Source organism: Bombus pyrosoma, linkage group LG10 (assembly GCF_014825855.1).
Source record: "Bombus pyrosoma isolate SC7728 linkage group LG10, ASM1482585v1, whole genome shotgun sequence".
Taxonomy (NCBI): domain Eukaryota; kingdom Metazoa; phylum Arthropoda; class Insecta; order Hymenoptera; family Apidae; genus Bombus; species Bombus pyrosoma.
In genome coordinates this window covers 7,189,432-7,210,390 of record NC_057779.1, presented here as the reverse complement: position 1 = coordinate 7,210,390, position 20,959 = coordinate 7,189,432, and the positions used below count along the sequence as shown (strand labels likewise).

Below are 20,959 nucleotides of genomic sequence, written 5' to 3'. Positions count from 1 at the left end.
TGTTTAGATTGGTTTCCATAACAACGTTATTTTATATTGATTTAACAGTACTTTAATCGTTGTATTACTTATCATTTTAACTATAAAATTATATAATTGAATACATAATATATTTATAGATAAAAAATAACTAAGTCAATTTATATTTGATCTTTATTTTTGCATAAATTATTGACAACAGTAGCATTGGATGGTTTTCACTAAAATGGATTAGTTGCCTTGGCATTAAAGTCACAAACTAATTATTTCCTTAAAGATAGCCATACATCCTGCAGACAAGCAGCCAGCCACTGGCACCGTAATTAACCATGCAAATGCAATATTACGAAATAACTTCCACGAAACTCCCTCACCACCTCGCGAAGCCCATCCCACACAGACAACAGATCCCACTTTACAATGAGTTGTTGACACAGGTAAACCAGCCTTACTTGCCAACAAAACTGTTACTGCTGCTCCTACCTATAATTTATATTTAATAATATGTATTTATGTAATAAATGTTACAATAAACGTTATCTTTTTCTTAGGTATTATAATTTTTCATTTCTAAAATGTGTATACCTCTATAGTAAATCCAGTAGTTGGTGTAATCCGTGCTAAATCTTGTCCTAAAGTTTGTATTACTCTACGTCCCCATACCCAAAGACCAGTCGATATTCCTAAACCACCATAAAGTAATATAAGCAGTGGGGTTTCTGCTTCTTGCTTAGCTGATCCCTCTGCATACACAGCCCAGAGTGCAATAAGTGGACCAATTGCATTACTAACATCATTACCACCATGAGCAAAACTGCCAAATGCTGCAGTTAATACTTGCAAAAAAGCAAAGAGTTGAGATACTTCTGGTGGTTCTTCGTTTTTTTTTTCAATTTCAGTTTGAGTTCCTTCAATGTCTGATCCTGCTACCATTAAGAGAGGGCTGGCACTGCTATTGCCACGTAATTTTGGCGCTGCTTCTTTTGCATTACCATTACTATTACTACTACTTGGAACTTCAGAAATAACAGATAATGCTGTTGTTTCTTTTTTATCACAGGTACCAAACTTAGTTGTTGTTTTTTTGTTGCTACTTAATGAAAGTAATATCCTTTTCCTTTGCCATGGTACAACAAATAAATAAACAATTGCAGCTGAAAATAAACCACAACCTAATGCAGCAAGTACACTACCCCACCATGGCACTTGATCTAACATCAAAACTAAAACAGACATTAATGAAATGACATCAATTTTTGCTGAAATAAACTAAGATCAATCATTGCAACACAAATAAAATATTTATTTACGTTTAGGTCCATCATGTGCAACTGATATAACATTAATAGCAATAGTAAGTCCATATGCTAATGGGAGAATATAAAGACCTTGTTCTAAAGGCTTACTAGATTGAAGTACTGATTTTCTTAGAACCCAAAATATAGCACCTGATACAATTCCGCTAAGTACAGGGCTTGCAAACCAAGATGCTGCTATGTTTGCAAGAGCTACCCACTTGACCTATAAATATGCTCGTTACATCTTGGAATGTTGTTTATTTATTTTTAAATTAATATAATAATTTTACTAACCCCTGCAGTACCTTTACACACAAGTGAGAAACCAACTGTAGCACCAACAATGGAATGCGTTCCAGAAATAGGTAATCGCAATGCTGTTGCTAGTATTAACCAGATACCAGATCCAGCTAAACTAGATAATGCTCCTACCATTAATTCTTTTTCATGGCCTTCGTATAATGTCACATTTAGTATACCTTTCCTCATAGTATCAGAAACCTAAAGTAAGCATCAATTAATATATTTTAAACAAAATAGAGTAAGATAGAGTTTGTAAAATATATAAATTTTGAAAATACTTTATAGCCAATGAGTACAGCTCCAGCAATTTCAAAGATTGTTGCCAAAATGCAAGCTTGGAATATTGTAAGTACTCCTGCACCAACACTTGTTCCAAAACTATTTGCAACATCATTAGCTCCGATTCCAAATGCCAAAATAAAGGCCACTATGAATCCAACCACTACTATCCATATCAAATTTTCATCGTATGGTATGCTCATTTTTAATTACTTTAATGACTATTTCCTTTGAGCTATTAATATATAGATATTTTTACTTCTATACATTTGTCAGTAGATCATTGTGTTAGAATGTTCTCCTGTCATATTATTTGTAGATAATACATTGTTGAATAAGAGAACATGGATCAAGGAAGAGCTTCCAGTTTTATCTGTTATGCATTTACACATAAATACTTATAGTTCAGAATATATTTCTCCATTTATATTTAAATTCCTATACATGTGTAGATGTATATACATACATATATATATGAGTGTATATATATATATATATTTATTAACTTTATTTTGCTTTTAAAACAATCAATTTTATAACTTTGTACACATAGCAGAGGTAGTATTTTGGCGCAGCACCTGATATATATAGCATTGTTTTTTCTTCATACAACAATGTATAATTAGAATGCTTTTAACAGCATCAAAAGAGTTATTGTGTAAACTCCTTAAATTTTTTACTTTGTATTAAGTATAAAATATTGTGATCAATTTTATGGGGATTCATTATCAGCGTTTTCCTTCCTTGAAAACACACTGATCGCTGTTCATCCAGCATCTGCAATTAACCGAAATATACATATTTGATATAATATTCATATACGTCTTAAATTTCCTACATTAACATATAAAAGTTCTTAAAAGCAATGCAACTAATTTATTTTATTACCTTTGTTCACACATTATAATTGTCCTAAAATGAATTTTAAACAACGAGGTACTTCACATCCACAAAGCGAATTTAATTATGTAGTAAAACGTTTTGTGAATTTTCTCACGCTCGACTTTGAAGGGGTGGCGTTATTCTTTTACTTTTCATATAACAGCACTTGATAGCTCGATTAGAATTCCTAATAGAACTGACTTAAACAGATATTATTGTTTCTCTCCATGCGTGTACAATGGAAAATGTAAAAACTTATTACCTCGTTACAAAAAGGGTATGTGTACGAAATGCAACGGAAATGCGAAGACTACGCACTACTTTTACGAACACTAGTTACGAACACTATGAAGTTCATAAAAGAAAAAGAGAGTAAATAATTGGAATAAGCGAAATTTTCGATCGTGCATTATATTAAATATGTATATAACAATTTTCTAAGTTGTGATTTCCAATTACCATTCTTTGTATCATGCCTTATATGATGTTCCGTGTGGTTTTCACTTTAACGCTTTCCTTTTAAGAATTGTGTAAAAGATATGCATCGTATGTAATGAAAACAGAAAAAATTACTTGAAAATTTGCTAAGAAAAAAAAAGAAAAAACGGAAATAGATTTTTTTACTCACAAAACTTAAATTACTTTGTATAAATCTTTGGTAATTGGGGATGCCGCTCAGATCCGCGTGGGGGTGAAATATTGATCCGCCATTTGCCCGCGAAACTCTTATAAGTATAATGCGAAAATTATTTACTGCATCGCAATTCTGTCGTCTTTTATATATAAATCGATAAAAAAATTGATTCTATCCTCACATTTACAAGCCCGTGAAGGCTTCTCTTTAATGTCATCGCGCTCATTAACAATGTATGTATTACGCACTAACTATGTGGCAGATTCGTGGGGGAATGATGAATAAGTCATTGCATAAAGGGCGTTAAATGAGTTCCAATTAATGCGGACGTAACTAGCAATAATCACTTCCTCTTAAATATATCATTAAACAAAATTATCATCCACCTAAATCTTCATTAATCTTAAACGTTAATCTTGATATATTAATTTCTTTTAACTGCTAATATTTCAATGACTTCCATTATCCTAATATTTTAAATTACTAATTTTACACTTGTTTTAGTTGACTAATTCTTAATTTAGTAACTAATTTTACATTTGTACGATATAAAGATATAAATGGAAAATAATTAAAGAAAAATTTTTTAGATGAATCACATATATAGAATAATTTATTTACTTTAATATTTAACAATGAAACATATATAACATATAAAAAAACACTATCAATTATGTAACATTTCTCACATGATAATAACTATATTTGAAACAACAGAATTTAAGTGCCTATAGATAGTTTATTTAATATCTGTATGTTATATACACAAACCAATATCTTGAAATTACAATTTAAGTGTAAGATAAACATATTTATTACTACATTATTATAATTTACTCTGCATTCCATTTTGCTCTTTCTGCCTGTTCTCTTCTTACTTCCTCTACATAGGGTGTAAGGTATTCTACATCCTATTTCGTAACAAATAAAATAATTAATTGTTCCAAATACAAAATAATCACAAAAATATTTAACATGAAAATAGATTCTTTGAACCATTAATATTAAGTTACCTCTTCCCATTTAGTCCATTGTTCTTTTGGTAAAATCTTATGTTGAACATCTAACTGTGTGGCTCTGATAATTCGGAAATTACGTTCTTCTACTAAATGAGGTGGTAGTCGCCGTAATGCTTCTAATACATCTTCATCCTCCCACAAAAGGTCATCTTTATATAAACCTAAATTTATATAAAATTAAACATTTAGAATGTACACTTTTATGTAAATTCTATTAAATTATTTAAAGTAGCATTACACATTTCATATTATAAAGTAATAAAATATCTCATCTGAAAGATATATTCATATAATAATTATTACACGAATATATATAATACAAGTAATACATACATAAAAATATAATATATGAATATTTCATACCATACTTATTAAATCCACTAGCATTATATGCCCACTTTTGTAAGTTTGCTATAAAACACGACATACATATAGATATATAATTACATAAGAGTATAACACTTTTCTGATGTACAAAATTTTATAAATTATAAATTTACTCACGATATTTTTGTATTATGTATCTAACCAGACTAGCCATATTAGACCTTTTACGTACTTAATGCTAAATTGCTCACACTTGCAGTTTGCAACTGCTAACGTTCGTGCTTACTCTCTCTACTAAAGTGTATAGTTTATAGTTACTCAGCATCAGTATATCATCTCAATGAATTATCTTAAGTACTTTTAATGTAGTATACAAGTTATCTTATGCTTGTGCAATTGTATAAATTATCATATTTTAGAAAAATTATAATATAAATAAACGTACAGTTGCGAGCTGTATAAAATATCAATTTATTTATCATCATTCAGAGATATATATGTATTTAAAATAAAATGTAAAATTTGGTACATTTGGACGTTTTAAAAAACGTTAAAAATTGATATTTTTATATAAGAAATTTTATGTGTATTATGATAATAATTGATTTCATTTATAAAAGTAAGAAAATATATTTTATTTATGTGGTATAAGACAGATATGGGTACAATCGTATAAACAAGTCCAGACACTTGCTAGGGAAAACCGTCCGTCTTTTGAGTCGAACAAAATCAACATGAAGAACTAAGAAAAATATAATTCTGTGAGACCAGTAGAATGTCTATCTCTGCTTGAGACATTCATAGTATCTCTGTATATGTATGTACGTGTCACGCATGCGCAGAACAAGACCTTTTCTTAGCCTCCATCTTGATTTTTATGGATTCAAAAGAGTTAATGGGGATTATTAATATTTTCGGTATAGAAGTGTTCAGTCCTGTTTATATGATAATCGTCACGGTGGTATACAACAACCGTACTTTTGGTATAGGAGTGTCCAGTCTTGTTCATGTGACCAGTGACATAGTTATGTACACGTGATTTTTACTAGGGGAAAGCATCTATCAAGTGAAGCCGAAAAAGTTAACATGGCGACGGTTTCAGAATCGCTTCACGCATGTGTGACATATACATATACATAGGTATTGTAAACATATCGAGCGAAACGCTTTCTGAAACTGACGCCATATTAATTTTTTGGCTTCACTTGGTGGATGCTTTCATCCATAATACTATAAACTACTTATATAAATCATATGAATTATATAGTAAACTATATGATCTAACTGCTCGGGTCCAGGCTCACGGTCATACAAACATAAACGATTTATATGACTGCTGTGCCTAGACTATCCCAGACTTGTCTTTGATCGTACTAGGAACATTTGAAAACAACCTAGATTTAAATGTAGATGGCAGTGCAATTCGCGAGAGGGACTACTTTTACCAGCGTGCAAGTGCGTTGGATGGTTACTATATAACCGTGAACGGAACTACTTCCAGCGCCTCTTCCTCATAAAGAGTAGAGTTGTGTTCACGTGTGGTTGTGTCTCCTTTTTCTACAAAATAGGTCACACAACCCACCTCCATTCGTGAAATAACTCTTCTATAAAAAAAAAACCCAAAAAAAATATAAAAATTACAAAAATATACACAAAAAAATCGAAAAACCGTAGCTGAAAACCGCGAAACGTAAGTAAAGTGTGGAAAAAAATAGTAATCAATTGCGTTACGAAGAACAACGTGGTCGGAAGAGCGCAAGCCATATTGAAGGAACGAGACATACCAAAAATCAGAGAAATTTTTCAACTTAAGCAGCTGCACGACGAGGGAATAATATTATAATGAATCCGGGAGCTCCAAATTACCCTATGGCCTCACTTTACGTGGGTGACTTGCATAGTGATATCACCGAGGCGATGCTTTTCGAGAAGTTTTCATCGGCTGGGCCCGTACTCTCGATACGCGTCTGTCGTGATATGATTACCCGACGTTCGCTCGGTTACGCTTATGTTAACTTCCAGCAGCCTGCTGATGGTGAGTATGATCATATTTATTTATGTCAATATTTTTTTTACTCGGATATCCTACATTTTTTCAAGATACATCATCCTTTATTACATCATTTGTCCGTGCTTGACACGTGTTTCGAATCATACGATGCCACCATATTGAAACCTACTTCGAACAAAGTAGTAGCAGTTGATTGGATTGAGTCATGCCTTATTTTTTCTAATACTTTTTTTCCGTTTTGGGGAAAGGTTTTGGGATATCGGATATTTTGATACAAATCTGCTAGTCCTAACAATAATAGGTTTCAATATGTGACATTTATTATGTATATATCTACGATCGTAATTTGAATAAAAATTAAAATGATAACGTAATGATTCATTTTGTACCTTAATTTATTAATATGTTTGTATTATTGGAATACTTTATGGATTGTTTGTATATATAATATGTAGATCGTTTGGAATTTTTTACGAAATGATCGGACATTTTTTTAAATTTTTAGTTCACAATTATATAATTAAAAAAAAAAAAAAACAATTTGGTCATTGTTACAGAATTTAATGTAGATTTTTAATAATAATAGCAAATAAATAAGTTTTTGCTCATTTTAGCGGAGCGTGCTCTTGATACCATGAACTTTGACATGATAAAGGGGCGGCCAATTCGTATCATGTGGTCTCAACGTGATCCTTCTCTTCGAAAATCTGGTGTTGGAAATGTCTTTATTAAAAATTTAGATAAAAACATAGACAATAAAGCAATGTATGATACGTTCTCTGCTTTTGGTAATATACTTAGTTGCAAAGTAGCTCAAGATGAATCTGGCGTTTCTAAAGGTTATGGTTTTGTGCATTTTGAAACTGAGGAAGCAGCAAATAAATCCATTGATAGAGTTAATGGCATGTTGCTTAATGGAAAAAAGGTAATATTTTTCTTATTATTTGTTACTTATTTAATCCTTTTTACAATAATCTTCATAGTATCTTTTTAATGTGCAGGTATATGTTGGTAAATTTATACCCCGCAAAGAACGCGAAAAGGAATTAGGAGAGAAAGCTAAGCTTTTCACCAACGTTTATGTAAAGAATTTTGGGGAAGATATGACAGACGACAAACTTAAAGAAATGTTTGAAAAATATGGGACCATCACCAGTCATAAAGTAATGATTAAAGATGACGGAAAATCTCGAGGTTTCGGTTTTGTTGCTTTTGAGGATCCTGACGCAGCTGAACAAGCTGTACTTGAATTAAATGGAAAAGAGGTCGCTGAAGGAAAGTGTATGTACGTCGGACGGGCGCAAAAAAAGGCAGAGCGTCAGCAAGAACTTAAGAGGAAGTTTGAACAATTAAAACTAGAACGTTTAAATCGTTATCAAGGTGTAAATCTATACGTAAAGAATTTGGACGATAGTATAGATGACGAGCGGTTGCGCAAAGAATTTGCACCATTTGGAACAATTACCTCTGCTAAAGTTATGATGGAAGAAGGACGCAGCAAAGGCTTTGGATTTGTCTGTTTTTCTGCTCCTGAAGAAGCTACGAAAGCTGTAACGGAGATGAACGGTCGCATAATAGTTACTAAACCATTATATGTTGCTCTGGCTCAGCGTAAAGAAGATCGTAAAGCACATCTTGCTTCGCAATACATGCAACGTTTAGCAAACATGCGGATGCAGCAAATGGGTCAAATTTTTCAGCCTGGTGGTGCCGGAAATTATTTCGTTCCCACTATTCCACAGCCGCAAAGATTCTATGGACCTGCACAGATGGCCCAAATTCGTACAACTCCTCGTTGGCCAGCGCAACCTAATCAAGTACGACCCAATGCACAAACTGGAAGTTCAGGTTTCGCTACGATGCAAGGTCCATTTAGGGCTGCACCGCGTGCTCCTACTGCACAACCTGGTGCTATGCGAAGTACTTTGTCTGCTCGACCTATCACAGGTAATGAAGGTTAAATTTTTATAAAATTTATTTTCGAAATTTCAATTGTAAAAATTTCAACTTATTTTATTTGTTCTTTTAGGTCAACAAACGGTTGGTGGTGCAAATATGCAAAATCGTTCCATGGCTGGTCCAGCAGTGGGAGTTTCAGCTCAAAGCCGTCCGTCAAATTACAAATACACTTCAAACATGCGTAATCCTCCACAAGCAATGGCAATTCCTACTCCTACTCCTGTTCAGCAAGCTGTTCATATTCAAGGTCAAGAACCACTAACTGCCTCAATGTTGGCAGCTGCTCCACCGCAAGAGCAGAAACAAATGTTGGGAGAGCGTCTCTTCCCATTGATTCAATGTATGTATCCGCAACTTACTGGGAAGATCACTGGGATGTTGTTGGAGATCGACAACTCAGAGCTCCTGCACATGTTGGAGCATAATGAATCGCTGAAAGCCAAGGTTGAAGAGGCCGTAGCTGTATTGCAAGCTCATCAGGCCAAACAGGCTGTGGCTTCTAAAAAAGAGTAAACATCTTAATTAAGGTATTATTTTATTCTTCTTTAATCGTTCGTAACAATGTTCAGTTTTTCTTACTCATTCTGCGATTATCCTTGGTTTAATCAAATTTTTTCTGAAGCTTTATGGTGGCTTAAGGATTATTACATGCAAGAATGACAGGAACAAATTGTTATTCAAAACTAATAATTGGTCATGAAAGGGTTTTTCATCAAGTTTTATGATAATAAATTTTCCTTTAAAAGTATCAAATGAGTTCATTCTTTCCCTGATCCTTATTTTGATTTAAATGTTTTTTTTTATTATTATTAAGATATTTGTATTCTTACTTTCATATAACACATGTAATGAAAGTATAGAAAATAAATTATTTGAAGAGTTTGAACTGTAATTTGGCCTTTATTGATTACATTGATTAGAACTATATGTTGATATTTGTTCCCTTTTCTTTTTGTAATAAACTGGTATAAAGTATCAAATAGTTTAATAACACAATTTAAGAAATGTGCGTTTTTATTAACCTATACTTTGTATGCAAATAAATTTAAAACTATCGGGATAACTTATTTTATAAATCATTCTTTGTCAGAAATTGTATAAGTTATGAATAAATAAAATATATAAATATGAACATTTGTTTTGAGTGAAATTATTTTATTATCCACGTTATTTTGGCACACATGTTTTAACATTAACAATTAATGATAACTTATCGATATCTGGGATTATGTGTTGATATTAATCAAATAGCAGTAAGTATTTCCTAAATTATATATTTTTAAACTTCAATTATCTTTATAAAAATTACACAAAGTGCGATCAGTGATCTTGTTAATTAAGTGTAATAAGTAAGAACATAAAAGAGACAGGAACTTATATTTATATCTGTAAAATTCGTACGAATTATTGAAATATAAATAAAAATAATTAGTAGACTGTAGATTTTTCCGCATTTATAAAAAGTGTAATATTTAATAAAATGCACATAATGTACAAAAATATCCAAAGTAATAGTATTTATTACAATATTCAGTGAATGAAATAAATTTCTACTTAGATTCCACTTGTTTAATTAGATTTGTAAGAATATTAATTTGTATAAAAATCTGCAGTCTAATAATGAGAATATAATGCTGTAATAACTGATAGTAGTATGTATAGTGATCATAAGAAATGCTTATTACATACAGTGTGTCTCACGAACTTTCTTCACCTGAGATATTTCTTTTATGAGTAAAACGAAGAAATTATCTGAAGAAAAAATAAAAAAACAATCGTATTTTTTAAACTCAATTTTTTTCAAAACGAGGTGTCAGACAAAAAAATCTATTCTAGATACAATTTCTAATCGGTTGACCACGTTATGCGGGACACGCTGTATAATAAAATTTAATATACTTTCAAACTATTTTTTCATTTATTATCAAATCCAAATTTAAGCCGGCATTATTCAATTATTTCAAATAATAAATTATTCTAATTATTTTATTACGTTCATTGTAGAAACTTTTTTCATGTCGCAAGATTATTTGCAATTAATCTGCTAATTACAAGAAATTATAAGCAAATATGTTGTTGGTACAGGCTTTTGACGAGACCTACACGCAGTATGTGTTTCTATACTTTTTAATTAAATATATGTTTGGCCCTTGGGTGTTTCTGGTCGTTGAATATTTTTTTTTAATTACGATGGTGAGTTTAGTGCCTTTTGTCTCAAAAGTCCTGTACCTTCGTATTTGTATACTATTGTCAAGGAGATATACCTAGGTATTTTGTACTAAGTTTCACGATAACTTTTCCCATTTAAAAATTACATAACTTGTTTTTTTATTCAATATCTTTAAATTTTTGAGAGAAGAGATTCATTATAAATAAATAAATATATATATGTACTAAATATTTTTTATTCGAATAACACATACAACAATAACCTATATGTGTGAGGACTTCGTGGCCCCCGCGGGTTCTTGGACCACAGATTAAGAATCGATGGTCTAGAGTAATGTTGGCAATCTTAAATAATAATATCGATTGTCTGAACGCTTCTTCAAGTTGTTTTAGGAAATACAATGTTGCTAATTGCTGATCCATAAAAAGATCCAAATTTCTTCAATTTAGTTACGTAGCTAAGTTCTTCAAGTTAATTATTTGCATTCATAGAGATAGAACCAAAATTCTTCAATAATATAAATAGCCTTGCATCTATTGACTTTTACGACGTACTACAAAGAACAGACAACAGAGAAAGTATCCTTTCCCCCATTTCAGATCAGCGTTACTAAAAATATAGAACATCTGTTTTACTTCAAGAGTAGCTTGTTTTTATTGAAATCCGTAAAGTACTCCGTAAAGCATGGTCATTTCGTAAACCTTATATATAATAAGCGTATTATAAACGCATGCTGATATCTGGTCTGTATCTGTCCGAAAAGGTTCGAAATACGCTAGCAAAGAAGAGGGCATAGTTTACATTCTCAAGTAACTTCGCTATCTCTTCCTAGAACCAGAGATAAAGAAACCGAGGCAATCGCTGCGAGCGTTCGAAGCTTCGCATTTGCAGACGTTGCAAGTGGGTCCGTTGGCCCACACACTAAGCGGGTGAGGACTTAATTTATGGCACCCTTAAGTGTTGACGCTTTCTCTATCCACAAGGTGACGAAGGCCAGGCATCCATCCTAGGTGTTCGAACTTCACATTTTCTTACATTTTCAGACAGAAAATTTTTTTTTTATTTGATAGACTATTTACAATCAATTCTCATTGAGAATTATAAGTAAATTATTTTGGCGTGGTACTGTAACTTAGATCATAAGAGTTCATAATATGTTTGATTCTAGTTGAATCTAATGCTATCTAAATGATAGAAAATGATAATTGATAATTATTATCAGTTAAAAAGATTAACTGCGATACTAAAGAAAAGTAGGATGAAATTTCACCAGCTTATACGTAAAAGTATCAAAGAAATATATATGGTGTACATAATATCTCGTGAAAGTTTAATTCTTTAAAATATTCTTTTCATAGTATTACGTCTCTGTATATGAGAATTAAGTTATTATTAAAAGATTACTTAAAATTGTTTCAAGATGAAGAAGACTCACTTTTTTTATTATGATAATGAGTAATAGCGATTAGATTTCATTTAAAAGTATGATTAGTTAGTTGAGTTAGAGCAGTTTCGATTTTTTTATATTGAGTAGATCTAATGTATAAGAATTCCTATTAAGCTTAAATATTATTATAATTAGTTTCAAATGCATGGTATATTTATAGAACAATTAAATTTGCTTAAAACTACGTTTGAACGTTATTGAAAGTTCTTAAAATAATTACTTAATATTATGCATTATTATTAATGTTATATGATTATTATTAATAATTTATCGTTTGCAACGCACATATAAATTTTAGTAACAATTAGAAGCATATAATAGAAAATTATGACTTCTTAAATATACCGCTACTTAAACCTGGCTGATGATTGGTTCATTACCTAGAAATGGAGGGGGCAGAGGAAGAGTCTGATTGGATGAATGAAGCATTTCGCGTTCAACTTCAACAAATAATATGCTGGATAGTTCTCTGCGGAGATGTAATAGAGTTTGGAAATCGGTTTTCACGAATAGTGAGGAGAAGGCAATGTTCGAGATAGAATCAGTCGAGCTATTGTCAAATTATGATATATTTGTATAAGAAGTGATAAAGTTTAGTGGAGTTACAAGAGAAGTTTATAATATATTATATATGTGCGACATTTGAAGAGAAATAAGGTACCTTTGATTTTTATGCATGTATAACGGTGGCCTAATTTTTTTTCTTGAAGTATTCTCCCAGTGTTCAGATAATTTTGAAATTTCAATAAATTAAAGATTGTTATATATTACTAATTTATACTTTGATTAATATGAGAATGATAATACCTACCGAAAATATGTGAATTGCCTATAATTTGATATGCAGCTGTTGCCACTGCTTTTTTACATTCGATTTTGTGTACTCGTTACATGTCATCAGGAATTATGATTGGTTTATCTTTTCATATGACGTCAAAGTAACGACGTATTTAGTTTTGCAAAATAAGTGTACATAATATTTATATCGTTTGTCAAATTTATTGCAGTTAGTAAGCGTATAGTTAGATAATATTACTATGGTACAATTACGTAGTTTAAACTATTACATTAGCTCTTGTACTGTGACTTCGATGTATATGTATAGGGAGTGTACATGGTTTTAATTAAAAACGATATTAAAACTAAATGTTGTATATATCAATATATGTATAAAATTTCGCAGTAAAATTTTATGAAGTATGTGAATTAATTTTGTCATGAGAATTTTATGGTAGAATGTAAATATTTGGAAGCGAAAATGTTTTTTTTATAATGTGTCAAATGTATTACATCGTATTTCAAATAATTAGTAAGTATCTATCCTTTGTTAACAACAATATGTATTGACAATTTTGCGTGTTTCACCAATTTTTACACTACCGATCTGATCGCCATTTGCCGGCATTATCCGAGATCTCAATTATAAGTCAGAAATACTAATTATTGTATATTTCCAATCCTTTGTTTCATTCTCGCATCAGTGTACGATATAATTTTAAAATATATAACAGAAGTAAGTTGTTAAAAAGAAACTACATAATATTTATTGTATTTTATCTCGCTTAACATTTCCCAAGATGCAATTCTCATAACTTGATTGTAATACTTTTTGTCAAAGCATAACATTTTTCGTTAAGCATATGTAAAATATTGAAGAATAATAAAATAATCGAACATAAAAATTGTTTGAAAAACATTTTACACAATTACTATTTGTATTTATATTATAAAAAATATTTATATTATTACAATAAGATTTATATTTTACAAATATCTATAAATGTTTTTTGTATGATTTTATTTTAAAGTGGTTAATAAATAAACAGTATTTACATTATATTATAAATAAACATTAACCCATTAATGTTGTTCTAGTAAATTAATATAATTTTTTTTATAAGTACTAAGCATTTAATTAGTAATTATATCATTTAAACATTATTATTCAGAATGTACTTTGTTAAAAATTATGTATCAAGTCATTTATCTGATGTTTAAATGTTTTCAGAATTTTACTTTGTAAATATAATTTATATACACATTTATTAACATTTTTAAATATACAAAAAAGCAATAATGGAAAGAGAAGAAGTAATAAAAAATGTACGTGCATGTCTCATATCTTCAAAAGGTGGAGTCAAGATGGATGATCTAAATAGTAAGTTCTTTCTTTTAAGGATCTTTTTTTATTACTATTTAATCTTATTATAATTTACTTAAATTTTTATAATATTCATTTAGAATGTTTATGTTGCTATAAACCATACATATATTAACTAAAGTAAATAAAAATTAACAATTTTACATTGTATGTTTATAATGCAGCTGTAAAAAATATTTATATTAACACTTTTTGCAGAAGATTATAGATTGCTCATTGATGAAAATATACCATTTCGAAAGTTAGGGTATCAATCTTTGGTTGCCTTTTTACGTACTGTCCCTAGTGTTAAAATTACTGAAAAAGGAAAAGATTGTTTTGTGGAGGCTGTACCTACTGGAGAATCTGCACATATTACAAAGTTAATTGCTCGACAAAAGACAGCAACTAAAAAATATAATAAAATGGTAAGTCTGTTGTTCACCTATACTGTTCTATATAATTTTATTGTATATTACATTATCGTTAATGTTGTATTGCTTTAGGTGAATACCAAAAGACCAACACCATTTCGTAAGCCTATGATGACAAGAAATTTTGGCAATATAAGAAGTTTTAATAATAATTTGTATTCACAAATGAGTGGAAAGTAAGTGTAGAATGCATCATCTATGTTTCATTTCTTTATGTCCTAAATATTACATATAAAAAATAATTAGAAAATAATCTTTCACAAATAATTTTTTTTTATACTTTTGAAACGTTGTATTAGTATATAAATTTTAAGAGATATTCAAAACTGTATATGGAATATATATATATTTTGTGTATGTGTGTGTGTGTGTGTGTGTGTGTGTGTACAATTTTGAACATTTGTTATTTTAGACAAAATATGCATTTTTCTGCAATGTCAACCAAAATTACTATTCATCAAAATAGTGAGAAACCCAGATATATACAATCTAATTGTGGTATACCACCAAGTTCTCCTAGTAAAGTAAGTAATATATACCTGATGAAATTACATATTTTGGTACTGAAGGAGAGAAATTTATTTTAATTTTTAGAGACTGAAAGATAGACAAGTGAATTCTGTTTTATCAACAAACCAAAGTATTAACAAGTCTAAAGATGAGACACAAATAAAGAACAATCTAAGGACAGTAACATCTGTGATAAGTCAACATTCAAAGAATGCTAATATCAATGTGGAAATGCTTCCTAAAAAAATTTCAAGTCCAAACGAGAGACTTAAAGTAAATCCTCATATTCCTTCATTGATGGATATACGCACCAACATTTCAACACTGCCTCAATCACCTGAAGTGTTGTCACCTTTCTCACCTGGGCAAGTTTTAGCAGATAGTAAAATGAAAGTTCAACAATCAATAAAATTACCTGTAAGTATTTATTAATTACTAAATTATACAATATATGATTAATAAGTTATATTTGTAGACAGCATTAGCTAATGCTAGAAAAATTGTGCCAAAATTACAACCTACTGATCCGAGAGAAGAATTGAAACGAAGAGCTAGTGTATTAAATCTTCCAGAACCTGTGTATCAAATCTGTCCTACAACAATTAAAAATACTAAGGAACCAGCTGTGTTTGCACAAGTTAAGGTTTGTGAAACTGTTTTGATATTTTTCTGATAGAAATTATTCATATATTGAAGTATAAATTAACGACAATAAGAAATAGTAATTTATAGCAGATATAAAACATTAAAAATATATTTCTAGATTGGTCCTCACGGATATTCAAGTTATCCGGAACAAGCACATACTGAGGACGAGGCACAAAAACTTGCGGCGAAATTTGCCTTGCTTGATCTAACCGAAAAATATGGTTCATCTTCCTGTTTTAATGAAACTAAAGACAAAAGCATAATAAAAGAACGAGTTTTGTCCATAATAGATGCTCATCCAAATGGTATCTTTATGCATCAGATACCCATGTATTATAAACAACAGTACGAGGAAATTTTACCTGGAAATTGGGAAAAAGTTATTGAGACGAGCTCAGAAATTGTTTTAGAAAAGGGTGTAGATAATTCGGTAATTCTACGTCGGTTTACCTCGTCGGATTTACGTGAAAAGGTAAAATAACGTGTTTTGTAAGCTATAGGCTGTTTTATGTATGTATATGAAAGAAATACAATTATTATTTAATATATATATTTTTAGATACGAAATACAATATCATTAAAGACAGATAAAATACAACTGCATCCAATTGGTCCTGTTGCACCTGGGCAATTGCAATTACCAGAAGAAGAATTTTGGATTGTGTCTGTTACATACGTTATAAGTACTGTTGAAATATGGGCTAGAATTGTAGGAGATGCATATAGTGTAAGTTGAAAAGTTTTTTTATATATAATCTTTTTTTATAATTATTATTTATATTTACTTACATGATTTTTATGTAGGATGAATTTGACATTATGACCACCGAAATGAGTAAACATTACAGTAATATCCAACAATCTCTAAAAGCACCACTTATTGAAATTGGAAATTACTATGTTGTGTTTGAAGATGAATCATGGCACAGAGTTCGTTGTGTAGATTTTAATATCACAACTGGAATGGTTACAGTTTCATTTATCGATCATGGTGATGAGGATATTTACCATTATAGTAGATTACAAATATTGGATAAAAAGTTTTGTGTGCTTCCTGCTCAGGTATGATATTGATCAATCAATGATGAATCGCTCTGATGCAACAATATAATGCCATTTTTATGAAGATACAAACTTTATAATATTATCAAAAATATTTGTAAACAATTGTATTAAATTATATATAGGCATTAAGGCTGTGTCTTTATGGTTTGGAAGATTTCAATGACTGTGATAGCACTGTGATAGCAATTGAAAAATGTTTGCTTGACCGTGCTTTATATGTTGAAGTACGAAATCGCAAGAAAGATCAGAATGATCTCTCTGCGACAGTTGTGTTTTATGATACGCATGGACCAGATGACATTAATTTGAATTTAGAATTGTTTAAACAAATCTCACAAAACGTATTAGTTGCTCCTAAATTAGACGTGGTAAGTATTTGTTTGTATTCCAGAAGATGTTCTTGAACTTTCGACAAAAAATAATGTTTTTTTATTATTTATAGGAGGGACAAGTATCAGAAGTATTTATTTCTCATGTAGAACAAAATGGTGATGTTTATGTACAAGTGCAGTCTGAAAGTATGAAACTTTTGGTTAATTTATTAAATCGATTAATATGTACTGGACTAAACACAGAAGATCTAGAGAGTTGCATTGTAACCACAGTTGATTCTAGTAAAACATACTTTGTGTCAGTAAATAATAATTGGTACAGGGGGAAAATCGTAAGTGACAGCTTTTACAATCAATTAAGAGCATTTTTAATTGATTTTGGTAAGACTGTCACTATAACAAAAAGCAATCTTCTTTCTTTAGAAACATTATCTCAAGTTTTAGCAAATTATCCTCCTCAGGTAAGATTTTAATTTGGATATTTAATAAAAATTTAAAAATCTAATATATTAGAACAAATTTTAACGATGCATTCATAATAATAGGCATTGAAGGTACATCTTCATAACATTGGTAAATCAATGTTCAATGAAAAGATGGTTGCGAAACTTGCAGAACTTGCACCAAAAGGTGAACCACTTATTGTAAAAGTTGTATCATCTATAAAGGGGACACCAGTTGTGGAATTATTTAAAAGAATTCAACCAAGTAATATGCTTGTTTCTGTCAATAACACCTTGGCTCTTGAAGAGGAAATTACGAAGTATAGTATATAAAATTATTGATAAATATTATTACGAATAAGAAAATAATAAGCAATTGCTATTTTTATTATATTTGCAGAACACATGGGGATGGTAACAATAATATAAAACCAAGGAAACGCATCGAACGTATGAATTCTAAATTCGCAGGAAGTGAAGACGATGACGTTGTAAAGTCTTTAAAACCACCAAAAATTTCAGGCATTGGCGAATATTTTGATGTTCATGTAACAATGGCTGCCCATCCCGGAAATTTTACTGTTCAACCATTTGACGATAAACGTTCATTAGAGGTAAATGTAATTTTTTATCCATTTTGTTACGTATAAAATATGTATTACAATTATATATATGTATAATTATATATTATTATGTATAATTACACTGTATTATTTTATAATTATATAATTATATTATATAAAAAAATATATATTTCATATAAATTAAATGTATATATTTTTATAATTTTAGTCAATGATGATTCAATTACAAGAAGCTTGTCAAGTATACAAAGGTCCAACTCCAACCCCAGAATCAGTAAAAGAAGGCAAACTTTATGCAGCTCAACACATTGACAGTCACTGGTATAGGTATAAATAAAAAGTGATCTATAAATACATATTTTAAGTCTGAACTTTACATTATGGAGTTTTTTTTATTTACTTTTTATTTTATTTTATTTATTTATTTTTTTATTTTTATATATGGAGTTTATTGACATTAATTAATAATTTCTATTTATTCTCAATTATTTTTAAGGGTATGTATTTCAAGTATCATTAAAGAAAATATGGTTAGCGTTTACTTCTGCGATTTCGGAGATGTATCAGTACTACCATTAAATAAATTACAACCTTTGAAAAGTGAATTCTTAGAACTACCGTATCAAGCTATTAAAGCAAGACTTGCTGGTACGTAATTGTTTTTTCTTCCAGTTTTAATCTGTTTTCAAGATGCAGAGTTTTATTTTGTAAATTTTGTTATTAATTTAAACAGGTATACGACCGATTAACGTTGACTGGTCTGTTGAAGATAGTTTAAGGTTTCAAGAATTAGTCGTGGATAAAAATTTTGTATCAATAGTTTACGAATCTAAGTCTGATGGATTTTCCCCGGCCGATACTATATTGGGTTTAAAATTGATAGATGTTAATACAGCTGAAGATATATACATCGATCAACTTTTAATTGAGGAAGGTCGAGCTACATTAAATGATTAAAGCGATATATACTTGGATACAGTTGATACAAAATAGGAGTATCATAGTGAACACTAATGGTTAAATTAGTTTTGACAACTTCGGCATGGAATACATGTATTTGTTTCCTACGCAAATGTTAAGTGATATCTTTGTACAGTTTTACTGTTTTACGCTCGAGAATTTAGTTGTTTGTATATAAAAATAATATTTCTATTTAATAGTATATGCAAAACCCATAGCATCGTTAACTGTCCCAGATAGAAGTAATGAAAATATAATGGAAATTGTATGAATGTATATACACATACACTAAACGTGTATATACGTAATACGTGTATATGTACATTATACATATACATACATTATCTATGTCTACATCTATAATTATGTCTTTGAAAAGTTATAGCTTTTTATTTTTCAAGAAAATAATAATTTATTGAACTAACTTTTAAACATTATATATGCACATTCTTATAGAGTATTTTATATATTTTTGTTATAATAGTCTATGTTTTTAAGATTCTTTATTTTTTCAAACTTCTTAAATTTGATTTTTGTTCTATATTAACAAATTTGGCTGTGTCATATAAAAGACAACAAAACTGTGACAAAAACTATGACAAAAACTGTGACAAAAACTGTGACAAAAATGTTTTGACAGAAATTAAAAGCATTCCATTTTTTTTACTTCCAATACATTGGTTATTCTTCATCTTTTTTTTAATTATTTGTGTTAAGGTATTAAACACCCTAGGGTAACATGCTATCCTCGAATGATTGCAAGCTATTGTTTGTGTTTTATATGTGATAAATACTTTGTTGTTTATTTTTTTTTCTATTATAACATGCTTTCAATTTTGTTATTGACTTGTCAATTTAAATTGTTAACATAATCTAACTATATATAATTTAAGAATATTATAATATGTCCTATATGTTTTAATTGTTTTTGGTTAACAGAAGAAAGGTAAATTTATTTTTTGCAGTGTATACTACAAATTTATTTTGTCTTAGATAATTATTTCTTTACTTCAGTATTCAATTAGATTAGATATATATGCGATATATTAGTAAAACATGATATTATATATTTATGCATATATATATACAAATATATATTTGCGAATATTGCTTTATGAAGAATATTTTTTTTTTGTTAATGTAGTAAGATACAATATTATAACTTAATGTTACGTTGCGGTAAAATATTATTTTTGATAATAATAACTCGATGAAAGGTGCCAATAAATACTAACGTTTCCATAAATGTAAGGATTTTTATTTCAAAAACCTCCTGTGTTAATATCAATATAGTATGATATATTAGTAATAAATATATATCAAAATGTGTTTTATTTGATGAATATTTAATACGAATAGATATATTTAATAATTCCAGAACGTATAAATGGATAAAATGTCTTATTTGTTTTTACGTGTGTTGTTACGTTTAGCTTTTATTGATTGGTATGAATAACGCGTATTTGTATAATGAATCGCGTGTGTTAGAAAGCGCACGCGTTATGCCAATAATCATCGATCATTACGCTTATCAC

At 29.6% G+C, this 20,959-nt stretch overlaps 4 protein-coding genes across 23 annotated transcripts; 2 read left to right on the top strand and 2 right to left on the bottom strand.

Annotated features, from left to right (window-relative positions):
- Nucleotides 1-29: 29 nt before the first annotated feature.
- LOC122571550 (sodium-dependent phosphate transporter 2) lies at nt 30-3,624 on the bottom strand. Of its 20 annotated transcripts, none has more exons than XM_043735442.1 (9): nt 3,370-3,624; nt 3,201-3,257; nt 3,004-3,086; nt 2,748-2,941; nt 1,859-2,636; nt 1,572-1,778; nt 1,290-1,500; nt 565-1,202; nt 30-462 (listed from the first exon to the last, which is right to left on the bottom strand). In XM_043735442.1, the coding sequence occupies exons 5-9, from the start codon at nt 2,060-2,062 to the stop codon at nt 232-234; spliced, it is 1,491 nt and encodes a 496-aa protein (XP_043591377.1). In that variant the 5' UTR covers nt 2,063-2,636; nt 2,748-2,941; nt 3,004-3,086; nt 3,201-3,257; nt 3,370-3,624; the 3' UTR covers nt 30-231. The 20 variants fall into 20 exon arrangements, with proteins under 20 accessions (XP_043591377.1, XP_043591382.1, XP_043591384.1 ...); XM_043735447.1 differs by having other exon boundaries at nt 2,748-2,937; XM_043735449.1 differs by having other exon boundaries at nt 2,748-2,928.
- A 470-nt stretch (nt 3,625-4,094) lies between these two features.
- Nucleotides 4,095-5,085, bottom strand: LOC122571568 (cytochrome b-c1 complex subunit 7-like). Its single transcript, XM_043735492.1, has 4 exons — nt 4,899-5,085; nt 4,758-4,805; nt 4,389-4,555; nt 4,095-4,286 (listed from the first exon to the last, which is right to left on the bottom strand). The coding sequence occupies exons 1-4, from the start codon at nt 4,933-4,935 to the stop codon at nt 4,209-4,211; spliced, it is 330 nt and encodes a 109-aa protein (XP_043591427.1). The 5' UTR covers nt 4,936-5,085; the 3' UTR covers nt 4,095-4,208.
- A 1,131-nt stretch (nt 5,086-6,216) lies between these two features.
- Nucleotides 6,217-9,439, top strand: LOC122571567 (polyadenylate-binding protein 1). Its single transcript, XM_043735491.1, has 4 exons — nt 6,217-6,756; nt 7,347-7,657; nt 7,734-8,679; nt 8,762-9,439. The coding sequence occupies exons 1-4, from the start codon at nt 6,564-6,566 to the stop codon at nt 9,202-9,204; spliced, it is 1,893 nt and encodes a 630-aa protein (XP_043591426.1). The 5' UTR covers nt 6,217-6,563; the 3' UTR covers nt 9,205-9,439.
- A 3,334-nt stretch (nt 9,440-12,773) lies between these two features.
- LOC122571575 (tudor domain-containing protein 7-like) lies at nt 12,774-19,639 on the top strand. Its single transcript, XM_043735505.1, has 17 exons — nt 12,774-12,965; nt 14,317-14,466; nt 14,668-14,876; nt 14,955-15,058; nt 15,295-15,406; nt 15,477-15,809; nt 15,868-16,035; nt 16,156-16,512; nt 16,600-16,767; nt 16,845-17,102; nt 17,228-17,473; nt 17,548-17,898; nt 17,983-18,200; nt 18,281-18,494; nt 18,673-18,791; nt 18,961-19,112; nt 19,198-19,639. The coding sequence occupies exons 2-17, from the start codon at nt 14,385-14,387 to the stop codon at nt 19,419-19,421; spliced, it is 3,315 nt and encodes a 1,104-aa protein (XP_043591440.1). The 5' UTR covers nt 12,774-12,965; nt 14,317-14,384; the 3' UTR covers nt 19,422-19,639.
- The last annotated feature ends 1,320 nt before the right edge of the window (nt 19,640-20,959 follow it).